Genomic DNA, 17,407 nt, shown 5'->3' with positions numbered 1-17,407 from the left:
CCTCTAAGGAGCTTTGAAATCATGGCCTAACACAGAGCCTCATTCCAGGCTGTATAATAGCATAAAACCTCCTGTGAAAGGCACTAATTATTTCATTGCTCTTAAAGCTTCCTCATGATTTTTAAATAAGGCCTTTTTTTGCTTTCTATAGCACAAATCCTATTAATCATGGTATTAGTTATAATACCAGCAAAATGACAATAGGGCTATAACCCTCCAAGTGCAAAACCATGGGGAATGTAGCCAAAGATTTCAGATGTAAGTGGAAGGATACCCTTCATTCTCACTCTTGGAAACTGGGCCCTGACCTGGCTTTGAACCCTGTTAATTGGCCAAGTATGGGGATTTTTTCCCCTCAATATTTTTTTTTCTGACTCTGTGAAAGAGAAATTCAGCATTTATTTAAATGAACTAACTGAACTCAAATCTAAGCACTCAACCCACTTATCTGACTTTTTATCACATTTAAGCTACAAGCAGAAAGGAAAACCTTACTAGGTAGGAGTGTTTCTAGATTAAGTGATAAGGGAGGGAAAATCTGACTTAACGCAGACTTGAAGCTATAAAATCCTTTCCAACCTCTTTCCAAATCTATGAAAACCTACATTTGGGAAGCATTCTATGCAGAAGAGTAAATCTCTGGGAATAGATGTAAAGAGCAGAGACCTACAGGAAAACTCAATAGGAATCTATAGGTTGGCCTTCCTGACAAATCAGTAACAGGTCAGCAACAAGCAGTCAGGAACACAGAGAATTCACTAGTGCTGGTAATTGCCCCCATTCTACCAAGCTGCAGTAAGGACTTATCTCCCTGTTTCAGTTTCCCCCAGTAGGAAAAAAAAAAAACCAACAGCAAAAAAACCACTTAAGAGGCTCCTGAATATGTCTGCTCTCACTCACTGCTACCTTTACAAAATAATTTCACACTTTCCATTGAGCCAAAGCAGTCTCCAGGGCTGCGTCATAAACTGGATGATACAAAACGTTCCAAGTTAAAATGAAGAAGCATGTCTGAAAAACTTCAGGGTCTTGCCATTTTCAAGGTACTTTAAGAGCAGTATTAGAGTTCCTTTGTGAGAATATTGTGTGCTGTCTCCTACAATAAGTAAAGGATTTAAAAAGAAGGAATAGAATTTGCAATACCTGCACACCTTTTATGCCTTCTTCAATCTTATGTCACTTTAATTGGCTTTAAATTTTTGATGAGATGACAAACATCAAAGGAAAGTGATTTAATCCTGTGTCTGTAACAAAGTTGCCAAATATAAAATGGGTTACAAAGTCTGCTATGAACTTGGTGGATTGGACCAAAAAATGTCTGCCACTCAGGGAAACCTATGCTTAGGACTTCAAAATTAAGTAGGGGCCGGAGCAATAGATTCTTGTTCTCTCTTACTTCATGTTATATTTTACTCCCCACACAGATCTTCGCCAGCTGTTTGAGAGTACCAGAAGTTCCTGCAAATATTTGCTGGACATGGATAACTTCAGCAAATATACGGCCTGCACTCCTGCAAGAAACCTGAGGTATTAACTCATTCATGTACATGGCATATGTAACAGGATTGTTGGCATGGACAGGGGAAGTAGGAAGAAAGATAATGGTTGGGATGGAAACTTAGAAATCCTGATTTGTAAATGCAGAATTCCTGATATAAGCTATAAATGCTATGAACTGTGAATGTTAAGTCTGAAAAGTACTTGTCTTGATGTGTAGGTATTGTATACCCACCTCGTGTCATGTAGTGAATGTGTTTGTGTGAGAAACAAGACGGGACATGGGGTGTCTGTGTATGTGTAATAAATACAGGCTTCAGTGAAGACTGATAAGCCTCTACAGTATGGTACTAGGCAGGATATAGCATTATAAAAAACCCTATCAATTGTGGGAAATCAGGAAAGTTTCCATTGGGAAAGGCTGTTTTATAGATCCCTGGTCTGGCAGCAATGTTCTACACGCTTGCAACTGGCCACTGTTCTGAGTCACATGCAGTATCATTTATCTCATGCAAGTCCTACAGATTGAAACACTTGAATAAAAGCTGACAAGTCAAATAGGATGGGAGCAGACCACAGATAAATCCCATTCACATCCCTTTGGGGTTTTAGAAAAAAGAGCAGTCATAGTTCCAAACTAGTCTGTTCCCATCTCTTATTTCTCATAATCAGCATCCACTAAAATAAAACCACACCCTCCACCTGCAAGACCAGATGTTCTTGTCACCTTTTTCCAAGGTCACATCCTTGGAAAAGAAACCCAGTAAGTACCAACTTTCTTATTTTTCTTTTTCTAGTATGAAACATTTTTTTCCAGGTATCTTTCAAATTATCCTGTTACAAAACTATCTAAAAATATTTGACATGGCAGAAGTCTGTGGAATACTATATTGTTTTCCATGAGAAAAGGGAGCAAAACTGGAGTGATAGCAGTAGGGAAGATAAACATGGAGTTACAACACACTATTGGCTTGAAGCATACACTGGCGTAGAGAGAAGCCAGAGGCACTAACTGCTAGAGCAATTTTTCCTTCTAAAGCAATTAGCTCGTCACCAGAAAACTGAAGGCAAAACTTCACAGCATAAAGAACTCAGTAACAATAGCAAGTTAAATATTCTTATTTTTCTGCCATGTCCTGCTCTGCACTTGTGCCAAGGCAAAGCAACCAGATTAAAACAAACAAACAAACAAACAAACAAAAAACCAAACACACCAACTCCTGCAAAATATGCTTCATTTTACTTCTGCTGGCAATAACAATGGGATAGTTGTGGTCAGGGTAGGCTTACCTATGTCCAAGTATTTCTATCTTTTATTGTATGGTATAAAATTCTGCTCACTTTTAAATCTTTTTCCTCCAAAGTTTTTCTAGGTTTTCTGTCTTTTCAATAAGTCCTATCCCAAAATTTAAGGTCTCAGTCTCAATCTTCTTTGCTCATAGTAAATTTGAGTCTTTTAACCTCAAATGTTGAAAACCTAGCTTTGTCTAACAGGCTCTGAAAGTATTATTCTCAGTTGCTTAGCTACAACTAGTAATCTCTTCTGGTCATTTGTACTGCACCTTGTTTTTGCAAAAACATAGATGCCTTTCCCACTTGGCTATGGTCATTTGAAAGCCTGGCATGCAGCTCATCTATGGTATTCATTTTGGTCATGTTTGTGCATCAGGTGATGCCAAATCTGTTTGCAGATCCATGTCTAGTGCTGATTTCACAAACATCTGCTGCGCTTTTTCTTGGCTTTCTGTACAGTAACCTTGGGTCTTACCTGTCGAATTTGCCTTGACTTGGTCTCAGTGTCATGAAACTTCAATCCATAGCTTTTGCAACATAGATTTTGTGTCTCACTCACTATCACACCGCTAGTTATTATTTTAGAGCCCACAGACTGATTCTGCTGAGTCCAGTGTCATACCAACCCTCTTATTTTCACAGCTGATGTATGTCCCCAAATGACTTGCCTTATTTTGCAATGACAGGGGTTGCTGTAATTCCTGGATCCCATTGCACAAGTTTAAATATAGAAAGTCAAAGCAGTTCAGGTTCTCTTACATTTTTGGGAGAAGAGAATCAGCTGCATGTGTTTTTGGAGCAAATGATCCTGACATTAACCCACAGTTTGGGTTCTAATATCCTACCCAGAAACAGCCATTAGACTGGCAACCACAGAAACTTTGTCTGGACTCACTACAGCCTCCAAATGACACAGATCCAACTTAGACCTTCTACAGAGATCTAATAAACAGTGCTGGCTGTGCTGTTTCCTAAATTGAATTTAAGACACTGTTTTGTTGCAAAAGCCTAAGGCAACAGGATTCATGGCAGAGAAAAAAAAAACAACAACCAAACAAACAGATCTGCTATGGTTTCTGTTAATGCTGAGAAGCCTTGAAGTTCAGCCAGCAATAAATAGAAATAAGAACCAGAAAGCTTATGGCTGGGGGGGTTAATGTGGGTTTTTGTTTGGGTTTGTTTTGGTTTGTTGGTTAGCTGGTTTGTTTCCTCCCATAGCCTCAGCTAGCATTTGCTAAGAATGACTCACAAGGAAAGAGTTAAAGAATTGAAGTCTAACGAAACAATCTTCTCACTAATGGGCAAGCTGTCAGATTAAGGACAACTTGTGGGCTGTAACCAATGCACCTTCTGGAAGAGGTCTTTCTTGTATTCCTGGTATATTCCCATTATCTCTTGAAACCTTAAAACCTCAGCGTCTCTAATAATGACAAAACTACAAATGCTGAAAAGGGAGGGCTTTTTGTTTCCTGTAGTGAGACTCAGCCTTTAGTGCCTGTATTGATTCATCAGTGGCAATTATGACTCATTCTAACTCTATGTGTTTCCTGACAAAATACACTTTTCTTCACCAAAACCCTCCATAAGTACACAGAATAACTAATGTTATGGCACCTCCTTCTTTTCCCAAGGTAGTTTTGTCAATCTGTTAAAGCTGGAATTTAGAAAGTAGTGCCAGTCATCATATCAGCCTTTCAGCAGATGCCTCATTTTTCCATTTAAGATACAGGATTTACAGTTACTGCTCTGACAGCATTATGAGGATCCTTCTGTTAATGAGGATGACTCAAGGACATTCAATTTTAAATACACAAAGATTTGACTTAGCATTGGTTTAGTTTTCCTCTCTTCTTTCTTTCCCCTCTGATATTCATTCAAAGGTTCTCTTAGATCTTCAAGTCTATGAGTTTCTCAAATAATCTCAGTCCTTGGGAAGAGCTGGGGCAGAGGAAGGGCTCTTCTGGGAAAAGGCCTATACATGCTGTTTCAACCTGTATATGCACATGAATCAAGACACTGACTGCTAAAGTGTTAAGAGCCATATAGCTGGATATAGGGATATTTAATGAGCATAAACAGAGCTGATTCAGACAGCATAGCTGCATCTGCCTGCAATCCCTGGGGCAGGTATTATGAACATTGTGCTTACTCCTCAGCCTGCAGTGCTGCATCATACAGTGGAAAGATTACTTCATCAGGGTTAAGATTTAAGATATCTCTGTGCCATCCCAGAGTTCCCTTTCACAGTGTTCCTGGCCATGAGAGATTGAAACTGCATATTTAACCAGAAATACATCTTTCTCTTGTTCCTCACTGAGCATGGTCTGTACAGAGGAACTCTTAGTCTGTATCTCCCAGTTTGGTATAGCAAGACAATGCCAACCAGGCTGGGGAAGAGGCTGCAGTGGGCCTGACAGAGTCAAATTAAATGACTGCATGAGAAATCCTGTTCTGCATGAATCTACCTGGGAAGATTCCTGTGATATACTTTTTTAATGAAGATTATACAAGGAAAGCCTGTCTGAAAAGAAGACATGACTCAAGGTGCTCGTGACGTTAGCAGCTACTAGGGCAGCAGATGCATAAAGCACTTGGTGTTTAAAAAAAAAGTGAGTCTCCTTATCTTTTTCTTCATCTGTTCAAAGCCTCATTCACTTACCACGTGCCTCCCACTGACAGTATTGCTGCTCAAGCACATCATGCATGAACTGTGATAATGTTTTATTTTGCTATAACTGGTTTATTTAAACCAAGACTTTAACACCTACTGTCTTATGCCAGTAGTGAGAGCATTCTGACCTGCCTTTGTGTTAACTGAGCATCCAAAAGACATGGGCTTTTCTTTCCTTCCTTTCTTCCCAGTAGACAAGTAACATCTGTGTGAATTCACATTACTTCCTAAGAGACAAAAATTGAATTTAAATGCAGTCCATATCAAGATAATAAATTACTCTTGCTAGAGGAAGTTACTGAATAGAGCTCACTGAAGTATTTTCCATTCTCTCAGTGTGACATCTTTCTTTAGGGCAAACACTTTGAATGTTGTTACTATAAGGAGATGTTTTGACAAAGGTGCCTATAGTGTGAGTACAGTTCAGTGAGACTCAGAGTACTGTGCTGCTAGAGCTGCTAAGAGTGCTGGTGCCACTCCTATGTTGCTATTCCTTACACTAGAGCAGAGTTATGTAGTGCATCACCCCTACAGACACAGGCTAATAGAGCTGGGATTGTTCAGCCTCGAGAAGAAAAGGCTTTGGGAAGACCTTATGGCAACCTTCCAGTACCTGCAGAGTGTCTACAAGATAGCTGGGAAGGGACTTTGTAAGGCTTGTAGTGATAGGACAAGAGGGGACAGATTTAAGCTCGAGGAGAGTAGATTTAGACTAGATACTGGGTGGTGAGACACTGGAACAGGCTGCCCAAAGAGGCTGTGGATGCCCTCTCCCTGGAGGTGTTCAAGGCCAGGCTGGATGAGGCCTTGAGCAGCCTGGTCTAGTGGACAACAATGTCCCTGCCCATGACAGGGCAGGTGGAAATAGATGATCTTTAAGATCCCTTCCAATGCAAACAATCTTATTATTCTATAGTGGGGATACTGGTTTTGCACAGGCAGAAATGCCAGGTGTCCTATGCATAGCCAGGGCTTTGGACAAGGGTCAGCTGTCAGGTAAGAAAATAACCCAGGGTTATATCAGCATCTACAAACCCTCCAGTCTGCTAGGCAGGCATCTTCTTCAACCTCAGCAGATGTTCCTGAGACTGTCTACTGTCTGGAGGGGAGAGGTGACAGGCAGTCAAGGAGAGAAAATGAGACTATCTAGACATAACTTAGCAGTTGAAAGCCATTCAAACTCAGCAAGGTTTTCCTCTTTGGAGCAATCTTCAAGCAATTAAATTAGCAGCAGGCCTAGGGAAATGAACAAACTAAAAAATCCTGTTTTCCTGAGGTGCTCTCCAGCTTTGGGCCATCAGATTCTCTGATAAGCCACAGACCTTTGGAGGGGGATCTGCACTTCTTACACCTTTTTTAGCTTGCTGCTGCCCTTTCCCAGCTTTTGACTCTACAGAGTGGTTAAGAAAAGCACCAATGTGCCTTGACAGGCACAGCCACAAAATGGACTAGTCTGAAGAAAGAGTGAAGCAGCAGTACTACTCACAGGTAGAGAACTGCCCAGAACAAGGATGGTCTCTTGTAACTTCATGAGCTGCATGTTGTCCATGACTAAGTCAGGACTGTGTTGCTGGAAGCAGGCTCAGGCTGGTGCAGAAGTGACCCAGAAGGTAGATGAACAATAAGGCCTAGCTAGATATCCAGGCCAGTCTGAAAGGACCAGTGAAATACCTGTGAACCCCCCCAATCCTCTTCTGGTTTCTGCCTGGTCTCAGAGACCCCTCTCTGAGAGCTCAACTCTCAGCTAATGTGCAACTTGTTTCCTGTGATTTCCAGCCACATTAAGATTTTGGGACACAGCTCATAAGGTAACAAGGCTTTAACAGAACACAGCCCTGCTTCTCTATGAAATGCAGAATGAATCTAAGACACATTTTATGACAAGAAGGACAAAGTATCACAGAAATAATAAAAAATTCAGACACCTTTCTCTCTCTACACCCATTCAGAAATGCTCTAATCTACTTTTTATTACCAAGGCCACAGATACAAAACAATAAGTACATTAAGCAAAAGTGTTCTGTTGCAAGATCTAAAAATGCTTCATAAATGTTACTAAATGAGATGTACATATAAATATTCTGGGATGAAACTTATATAAATCCATAACTGAGATGTAGTGGCATAATTCATAAAAACTTCTACGCACCCAACAGCACAAAACTTTCCACTTCTCAGACATTTTCTTCTCACAGGTATTAATTCCTCTACTTGCAACTGTATCTGCAGTACCTTGGTTGAATCATAGAATCAAGCAGGTTGGAAGAGACCTCCAAGATCATCCAGTCCAACCTAGCACCCAGTCCTACCCAATCAACTAGACCATGGCATTAAGAGCCTCATCCAGTCTTTTCTTGAGCACCTCCAGAGATGGCAACTCCACCACCTCCCTGGGCAGCCCATTCCAATGCCAATCACTCTTTCTGGCAACAACTTCCTCCTAACATCCAGCCTATACTTCCCCCGGCACAACTTGAGACTGTGTCCCCTTGTTCTATTGCTGGTTGCCTGGGAGAAGAGACCAATCCCCACCTGGCTACAACCTCCCTTCAGGTAGTTGTAGACAGCAATGAGGTCACCCCTGAGCCTCCTCTTCTCCAGGCTAACCAACCCCAGCTCCCTCAGCCTCTCCTCGTAGGGTTTGTGTTCCAGGCCTTTCACCAGCTTTGTCGCCCTTCCCTGGACGCATTCCACTTAATTTATTTCAGATAAAGATGAATTTTCCCAAGGGAACCCAGATGTTTAAAATTTGGTTAGTACTAGATATCTAGACTAGAAGAATAATCTATAGCTCCAAAAAAGGCATCAGGAGGACAGTACCAGATTGTCACCACTTCAGGGGAGTATGTCTGTCTGGGGATGGACTTGGCACAAGCAATGCCTGCAGGAAAACAATTAGAAATAGGACATTATTTTCTTTTGGATCTTTGAATGCAACCAAGCCCAATGCAGTTTTCACAAGAATTTGAGAATACAAATTGTGTCTGGAATATTCCTTTGGGGCAGATCAGACCAAGCAATGTGCTGTGTTTTACAGGGCTTTTACCATTTGTGACCGAAACAGCCATCCCAAATCAATGCGAAGAAAGCCTTTTAGTTCAGCACATTGCAGTGGATTCCACATGCTACATTGTTCTCTGAAGAGTGAGGTGTTGATTGCCAATTCTTTTGAACCAGTTTTATGTGGCAGTACTTGCCCTAACTTAAATGAGCTTACTCCCTGCACTTACCAGTAGAAGGGCAAGAAAGGCTATACTGACCACAAGAATATTTCATGACCTTCAATAAGAGGTTTTGCTTTTATGCCTGAATTGGCTGTGGATACAGTTCTATATGCATCCTAAACCTTTGGTCTGAGCAGCTATATTATCAGTATCCAAACTGTGACTTAGCAAAGTCAGCTAATTTGAGTTTACCAAGGCAACTGACAAGGAAGGTCTGAGGTTTTAGATCAGGGTGAAGAATGTGTTGTTGTTGGATATAAGCCAGGCCACACAAAACCTGAAATATGAAAAGACAAAAAAAGTCAGTCTGAACTTCAGGAGAATTCTTGAAACAAAGCAGAGACAAAGCAAGTAAGAAACCAGTAAAAAATAGTAGAGAAGAAAAAACTGCAATGCAAGATGACTGCTCTGCAGCTTTCTGATGGTTTCAGGGTAGAGTATTTGGCCACAAGAGCAGTCACAGAGCAGTTCTTAAGTGCACATTTTTGAAATGTCACTTTTCTTTAGAAATGGACTATTGATTGCAGGAGCAAGAACTGGCTTACCTTACAGTGTGAAGTGTTATCTTCAAGCTAGGACAAAACACATGGCACTGATTTGAATAGATATAGCACATAAGGTATGACAAATGAATCAAGCAAGCGAGAAAGCATGCAAGCTTGAAATCTCTAACTCCCACCACTGTAACAATGTAAGTAAGCCTGGGGTGAAATAAGTTGGGCTGAAACAAGGTATGAAATTGTATAGTGGATAGAAACAAAACACATCAAAATTAATTAGACTTGACCAGAGAAAAGGTGTTTTTTGGCTGAAAAAATAATCTGAAGAGGAAAAACAGTGACACCCATAGGTCATTTTTGTACCAGAGAAGTATCCCTGTAAAATTCTGCATTCCTGCATCATATTCAGTAGGAATCACTTAGAGAAAAAGAAAACAAGCAACTTCTGAAAGAAAAAATGAAGCAAGCCAGACGACCCTCCTAAAAGAGCAGAAAAGAATTTTACAGTTCAGTTCCTGCTGACAGTGAGGATTTCGGACAAGAAAGCAGAGCAGCTGGCTAGTGTGTACTCAGAGAACTGCCAGAGAGTATGTGTTATAGCCACGTATTCAATGGGCTTTGTGAGCCCTTGAGATCTGTGCCAAAACAACAACACTGCATCTTGGACACATCTGAGCTTTAAGGATGTTTAAAATCTGGAGCCCCAAGAAAGTTGATTAGAATTGGTGTTGCTTAACAACTATCTGGTAAACGATGTGAACAAGACAGCAACATTTGAAGATGACAGAAATATTTAGATTAGGTGTGATAAGAAGCGACAGTGGAGAACTTCAGAGGGCTCTGACAGAATCACATGAATAAGCAGTTTGATAAGATACAAAGTTATTGTTGGCAGCTGTAAGATAAATTAATTGAAGGTGCTCAGAAAAATGATCCAGGCATTCACTGAGCACATCTCCACTGAAACCTTAAGTCAGTATGCAGCGACAATCCTGACAGTTTATTAAATGTGAAGATATGTACAAAGGAGAGTAGGAGACTGTTATAACATCAGTCATGGTGCATCTTCATCTGTGCTCAGGCCTAGTCAATCAGTCTCAAAAAGGTGTAGTAGAAACAAAAGGGATTTAAATTACTGTAAACATAAAGACAGTTCCAGATGAGAGGAGAGTGAGATCTGGAAGTTTTTAATTAGAGAATCAAATAATGTATTCTAATGGTAAGAGAAGACAAATTTGTGTAGAGACAGATCTCCTTGCCACAAGATGTCATTGTTCACAAAAGCTGAATGCCCTCTTGCAGGTTCAGAAAATGAGAGGGATTAAATGGAAAAAAAGGCTTTGGAGAGTAAGAGAGGGAAGTTATCAAAGGCAGCTTTTCTTCAAAGTGTTTCTGATAGATGGGACAAATAAATATCAGTAAGCAATTTACAGTGATCATGCATAGTGGAAAATAACACTTCCTCATGCTTTAAGGGATGCTATTTTTTTTTTTAAGGAACTCATTATAACATTGCACAAATAAATCCTCCAGGATGCTGGCCCAGGTACTGTGCTAGATCTGGGTGCTGAATTGGAAGATAAGAACTTGAGGTAAAACTACTAGTGTAAAATGCTTCTACTAATGACTCTTCTGTAAATGGAAAAGAATATGCAACTACTGCAAAGCTGTCTTTTCCTTCTCTTCCTTCTTCCAGTAAGTGTTGGTGCCTGACACTTGAAATGGAGAGCAGTGGAGGCAGCACCTGTGCTAGGTATGACAAATTGAAGATCTGCTTAGCCTGGTGGATGAGCTGAAGGATGAGGTTGTAACACTAAGATCTATTAGGGAATGTGAAAGGGAATTGGACATGTGGTACCAGGCTCTGCAGATCCCACTAGCAGAGGGAGGTACCCAAGAAGAAGAGGGGAAGCGATTCAGGTGTCTATTAGAAGAGGTGAGGAAGGATGTAGACAGGTCTCTCTCTAGCGAGGCAGGAAAGGCAGGCCAATGCAGTCTTCTCAGTTGTCCACACACACCAGTTATAGTGCCCTTGAAACAGAGGGCCAGATGAACGAGGATGGAGATGAATCTCCAGGCACTCAACCACATAGAACTTGCCAGCCAGCCCTGAGACTTAGTACTAGTGCAAAAAAAGAAAGAAAGGTGATACTAGTAGGGGATTCCCTTCTCAAGGGAACTGAGGGCCCTGTTTGCAGGCCTGATCCATTCCACATGGAGGTCTGCTGCCTGCCTGAGGCACGGGTTAGGGACATTTCTAAGAGGCTCCCCAACTGACTATTACCCACAGCTGCTAATGTAGATTGGGAGTGAGGAAGCAATGTACAGGAGTTCAAAAACAATCAGAAAATTATTTTATGGCTTTGAGGAGATTACTTGAGGGTCCACGAGCACAAGTGGTGATCTCCTCAATCCCTGCAGCGATAGCAAGTGATATTGAAGGGAAAAGAAAAATCCATGTGATTAATACATGGCTTAGAGGATGGTGCCATCAACAGAACTTTGGTTTTCTTGAACATGGGCAAGTGTTCTTGGCACCAGATCTGCTGGTGACAGATGGAGTACATCTGTCCCATAAGGGAATGAGAATTCTTGCACATGAGTTGGCTGGGATCATCAACAGGGCTTTAAACTAGTTTCAAAGGGGGACGGGGATGTAGCTGGCCTTGCTGAGAACCCTGGGAGTAGTAGTCCATCACTTGTGGATCAGTCTGTTGGTGTCTTAGTCAACCAGGAGGACTTCCCCCCCATCAAGGTTTAAAACAAGGTACTCAACTCCCTCTCTGAAATGTTTGTACATGCAGTATGGGCAATAAACAGGAGGAGCTGGAGGCAATTGTACTACAGGGTACCTGTGATATAGCAGCCACCACAGAAACCCGGTGGGATGACTCCCACAACTGGAATGCTGCAACCAAAGGGTACCAACTCTTGCGAGACAGGCAACCAAGAGACAGGTAAGGTAGAAGAGGTGGTGGAGTGGCCCTCTATGTTAGGGAAGCATATGAAACTACACAAATTAAAGAATGTGATGACAGGATTGAGTCATTATGGGTGAAAATCAGGACTAAGGACAGCAAGGGTGATACTGTGATGGGAATATGCTATAGACCTCCCAATGAGGATGAGGAGGTGGATAAAATTTTTTATAAGCAGTTGAGAGAGGTCTTGAGATCACTATCCTTTGTTCTTATGGGAGACTTCAACTTCCCAGATGTCTGCTGGAAATACAATACAGTAATGAGAGAACAGTCCTGGAGACTCCTGGAGCGTGTGGAGGATAACTTTTGGTGAGAAAGCCAACCAGGGAAGGTGCTCTCCTGGATCTCCTTTTTGTGAACAGAGAAGAACTAGTGGGGGAAGTAAAGGTTGGAGATGATTCAGTTCTTTATCCTTGGGGAAACAAGGAGAGGGCTTAGTAAAATGGCCACCTTGGACTTCCAGAGGGCAAACTTCAGCCTGTTTAGGAGGCTGATGGACAAGGTCCCTTGGGAAGCTATTCTGAAGAATTTAGGTGTCCAGGAGGATTGGACTCACTTCAAGAGGGAAGTCTTAAAGGCACAGGAGCACGCTGTGCCTGTGTGCCAAAATACAAGTTAGCAAGGAAGGTGTCCAGCCTGGCTAAATAGAGACCTTAGGCTGGACCTCAAGAATAAAAGGAGAGTCTGTGGCCTTTGGAAGAGGGGGCATGTCTCTTGTGAGGACTATAAAGATGTAGCAATACTATGTAGGGAGAAAATAAGAGGGCCAAAGAACAGCTAGAACTTAACCTAGCTACAGCTGTTAAAGATAATAAAAAAATGTTGCTATAAATTCATTAACAGCAAAAGGAGGACTAGAGAAAATCTCCATCCACTACTGAATGCAGAGGGAAACCTACTGACTAAGGACAAGGAGAAGGCTGAGGTGCTCAGTGCCTACTTTGTCTCAGTCTTTAGCACTGGATCCAGCAGTGCCCTGGGCACCCACCCTCATGAAGCAGGAGTCAGAGAGAGGAATCAATAAATGAGGAAGTGGTCACTGACCTGCTGCACCACTTAGATGTACACAAGTCTGTGGGGCTGGCTGCACCCAAGGGTGCTGAGGGAGTTGGCAGATGTGCTCGCCAAGCCACTTTCCATTATTTACCAGATGTCCTGGCTAACTGGGGAGGTGCCAATGCACTGGAGGGTAGCAAATGCAAAGCTTGTCTACAAGAAGGACAGAGAGGAAGATCCAGGAAACTATAGACCTGTCAGTCTGACCTCAGTACCAGGGAGGGCCATGGAGCAGGTCATATCAAATGCCATCATAAGTCATACAGACAACAGCCAGGGGATGAGGCCAAGTCAGTATGAATTTGAGGAGCAGGTCCTGCCTGACCAACCTGATCTCCTTCTATGACAAGATGATCCAGCTACTGGATGAGGGAAAGGCTGTCAATGTTGTATTTCTAGACTTTCAAAAAGCCTTTGCTACTATTCCCCACAAATTCTTGTAGGCAAATTGGCTGCTCATGGCTTGGAGGAGCACACTGTCTCCTGGATAAAGCACTGGCTGGGCAGGAGGGCCCAGAGCGTGGTGGTCAATGCAGTTAAATCCAGTTGGTGACCAGTCACTAGTGGTATTCCTCAAGGATCTGTGTTCTTTTGAACATCTTTTTTGGTGACCTTGATTCAGGCATGGAGAGTGTCATCAGTAAGTTTGCAGATGACACCAAGTTAGGTGGCAGTGTTGATGTGAATGAGGGTAGAGAGGCTCTTCAGCGGGACTTGGATAGGCTAGATCAATGGGCCAACAATAATGGGATGAGCTTCAACAAGGCCAAATGTCAGGCCATGCACTTGGGTCACAGCAACCTCAAGCAATACTACAGACTTTGGGCAGTGTGGCTGGAGAGCTGCCTGGCAGAAAGGGATGGGCAGGGGGAGATGTAGTAATAGACAGGCAGCTGAACGAGCCAGCAGTGTGCCCAGGCAGCCAAGCCAAAAAGGCCAATGGCATCCTGGCTTGTATTAAAAATGCTGTGACCAGCAGGAGTAGGGAGGTGATTGTCCCTTTGTACTCAGCTTTGGCGAGGCCACACCTTGAGTTCAGTGTTGAGCACTGCAGTACAAGAGACACTGCAATGCAAGAGAGATGCAGAGGTGCTGGAGTGGGTCCAGAGGAGGGCAAAAACAATGGTGGAAGGCCTAGAGAATAAATCCTATGAGGAGTGATTGAGGGAACTGAGGCTGTTTAGTTTGAAGAAGAGGAGGCTGAAGGGAGACCTCACTGCTGTCTACAGCTACCTGTGGAGAGGCTGGTGCTGGTCTCTTCTCACAGGTAAATGATAGAACAAGAGGGAGTGACCTCAAGCTGAGACTGGGTAGGTTTAGATTGGACATTAGGAAAAAGTTTTTCATGGAGAGAGTGGTCAGGCACTGGAATGAGCTGCCCAGGGAGGTGGTGGAGTCACCAACTCTGGATGTGTTTAAGGGCTGTTTGGATGTGGTGCTTAGGAATATGGTTTAAGGTGAATCTCATAGAGTAGGGTTATAGGTTGGACTTGGTGATCCTGAGGGTCTTTTACAACCTGGATATTTCAGTGATTCTCTGATTCTTGATGAACATCTGATCTGATGCAGCACAACAGTTGCTGCAGTTGCTTAGGTGCTGGGTCAAATCAGGGACCTGGCTGATCCATTATCTCACCCTAGCAGTTTATGACCTGAAGCTGACAGTTAACAAAATTCATACCTATAGCAGAACTAACCATAAGACTGCAGTAAGAAAACATAGCCTCTGTGCTTTCCTTATAATTTGGTTGATAGCAGTCAGCAAAAGCAACAGAAGTAGAAAGACTCCAGTAGAAAACATTCTTCTTGTCATCCTGCCTCCTCATGAGAGCAACTGGCAGTGTGGCTATGGCAAGCCAGTGCAGACAGTACCAAATGTGACCCCACCCTATCTGCTCCTTTCCCACCTCACACCACATTTTCCCGGGTTTGCCCCCAAACCCAGAGCACCTGGGCTCTGTTGGAGTCTCCTCCCACCCCAGGTGTCACCACTTTACCCTCCCTGCCCACTCCCCTTTATAGTCGGCCCCAGGAAAAGCAGAAGCCTCAAGCTTGCCCAACTGGGCAGAGGGATCCTCCTCCCGGCATTGCTGGTGAGTGCCCATGGTGCACACTGGGTGAATGGTGGAGGGGTCAAAGGCTGAGGGGCCTGGTGGCCCCCCGGTTACATAGGAATAGGCTTGATGGTCACTCTGGCATCGCTCCATGGGCGCTTGTTGGGCCTCCTTACTTAGGCTGAGCTCCTGTATGAAGCTGAGCTGCTTATGATGAGCTGAAGTACTTGGCTGAGCTGAAAGCTCATGAGGGATTAGTATTAGTATTGTGCCTCTCATCACCAGGCAGTACTCCAGCCCCTTCATCATCTTCGTATCCCTCTCTTGAGCTCTCCCTGTTGTTCTTGAACTGGGGAGCCCAAAATTGAATGCAATATTCCAGGTAGGCAGCATAGAGGGGGAGGAGAACCTCCCTGGATCTGCTGTCCACACTTCTTTTAATACACCCCAGGAAAATACTGAGAGTCACAGTGCCAGGGACAACGGCACTGGACTGGGTCCTTCCTGGACACCCCAGCTGAGCAGGGTGAGATCCTGTCCCACTCCACCTGCTGCCACAGGGGGGTGCACACAGAGGCACATAATGGGCAGGGACTCAGAGTAACCTATGGCCTCCATCACCTCCTTCAGCCTTAAAGACTGTTTGAGGCACTTAGTGCCATGGTCTAGTTGATTGGCTGGGGCTGGGTGCTAGGTTGGGCTGGATGATCATGGAAGTCTCTTCCAAACTGGTTGATTCTTTGAAATCATCCCCATTGCCTTCACTATCCTCACTGTCCCCATCATCCCCATCCTCTGTGCATAATGGCTCTGTGGATTATATATAAGAGATCTGTATCAGAATAATTTAAATATGAGATAAAATTGCCTAAAAAAGAATCTGAAGGCTGGCCAGGAGTGGGAGGACAGGCTCTGCTCATTGCTCCCTGGGATAGGATAAGGAGCAATGGGTGTAAGTTGCAGCAAAAGAGGTTCTGCCTCAACACAAGGGGGGACTTCTGTACTGTAAGGGTCACAGAGCACTGGAACAGGCTCTCCAGGGAGGTTGTGGAGTCTCCTTCTCTGGAGACTTTTAAGGCCTGTCTGGATGTGTTCCTCTGTCATCTGTGTCAGATAGTGTTGTCCTGCTCTGGCAGGGGGGTTGGACTCGATGATTTCCTTGTGTCCCTTCCAACCCCTAACATCCTGTGATCATTATTTCCTATCCTTGCTATGGCTCAAGAACACTATTATTATTGTGTTGTCAAGGCAGCAATTGAGGTAAATAGCATCTGTCACTCTAGTGAGGACAAGATATAGAATCATTTTTGCATACAGCTGTTGCATGCACAGAAAAAAAAAAGTAAAGCTGTGGCTGGAAAGAAAGGGATCGAGAAGGAGAATCAATCATTGCACTGAAGGATTAAGGTCTGTCTCTTTGTCGATGTCTCACAATGCAGTATCTTCATTATGCAACAACTTCTCAACACTTCCCAGTACCAGTTCTCCAGGAAGATAGAAAAAGATCAACTCACCACGTGCTCAAAATCAAACATTAGTGTCTCCTTGGTCTGGATAATGTCATGAAGCAGTACAATGCTGGCATGTTTCAAGTGCTTGCGAAGAGAAGCACAAAAGGAAGATCATCTTAACTGCTGCTGCTGGAAGTAGAAGGAGAAAGTGCACACATCAAGGCAGTGAAAAATTTTGAAAATGGGGGCAAATAGTCTTTCAGCCAATCTATCTAAAAGTATCATTGCAACTGTGCGGTCCTAGTCCTTATGTTCTGATGTGTCTTCACCAAGCCTCAGCACATCTTGGGTGTGGCGGTGGGGTGGGCAGCACGGGGAAAAGTCTTGGCCTCCATATAGACAAAACAGGCTACAGTCTTCTGAGTCTTTCAGCTTTGTATTAGGTTTCTCATGGTAGAGTTGGCTCCAGACCACATTCTCATGAAGGCAGCTTCTCAGCAGCAAATCTCAAAAAGTCTCATAGGTAGACACTATGAGGGAAGAGTGTGCACAGCTCCATCATTTGCCACCATAAACTTGAGACAGTAGTTTCTGTAGCTCTGAACAGTGAAGGGACATGGGGAAGTGCTGGAGCTGGGATCACTCTGTCTGTAGGTCACTGGCACTACTGAAGAATCCAA

The 17,407-nt window shown here is 43.3% G+C and overlaps 1 protein-coding gene across 1 annotated transcript in view; it reads right to left on the bottom strand.

Moving 5' to 3' along the window:
* CDK15 (cyclin dependent kinase 15) overlaps positions 1-16,880 on the bottom strand; it is a gene marked incomplete at its 5' end in the record, with an annotated part of 41,629 nt that extends 24,749 nt beyond the window's left edge. The window contains 5 exon segments of the mRNA XM_064166070.1: positions 1,414-1,511; positions 8,222-8,343; positions 8,855-8,986; positions 10,708-10,752; positions 16,791-16,880. Of these exon segments, the coding sequence (XP_064022140.1) occupies positions 1,414-1,511; positions 8,222-8,343; positions 8,855-8,986; positions 10,708-10,752; positions 16,791-16,880 (487 nt within the window).
* Positions 16,881-17,407: the final 527 nt, after the last annotated feature.

This window comes from Pogoniulus pusillus, chromosome 2 (genome assembly GCF_015220805.1).
Source record: "Pogoniulus pusillus isolate bPogPus1 chromosome 2, bPogPus1.pri, whole genome shotgun sequence".
NCBI lineage: Eukaryota > Metazoa > Chordata > Aves > Piciformes > Lybiidae > Pogoniulus > Pogoniulus pusillus.
Note: the sequence above shows the minus strand (reverse complement) of the source record. Positions and strands in the feature narration are given on the sequence as shown.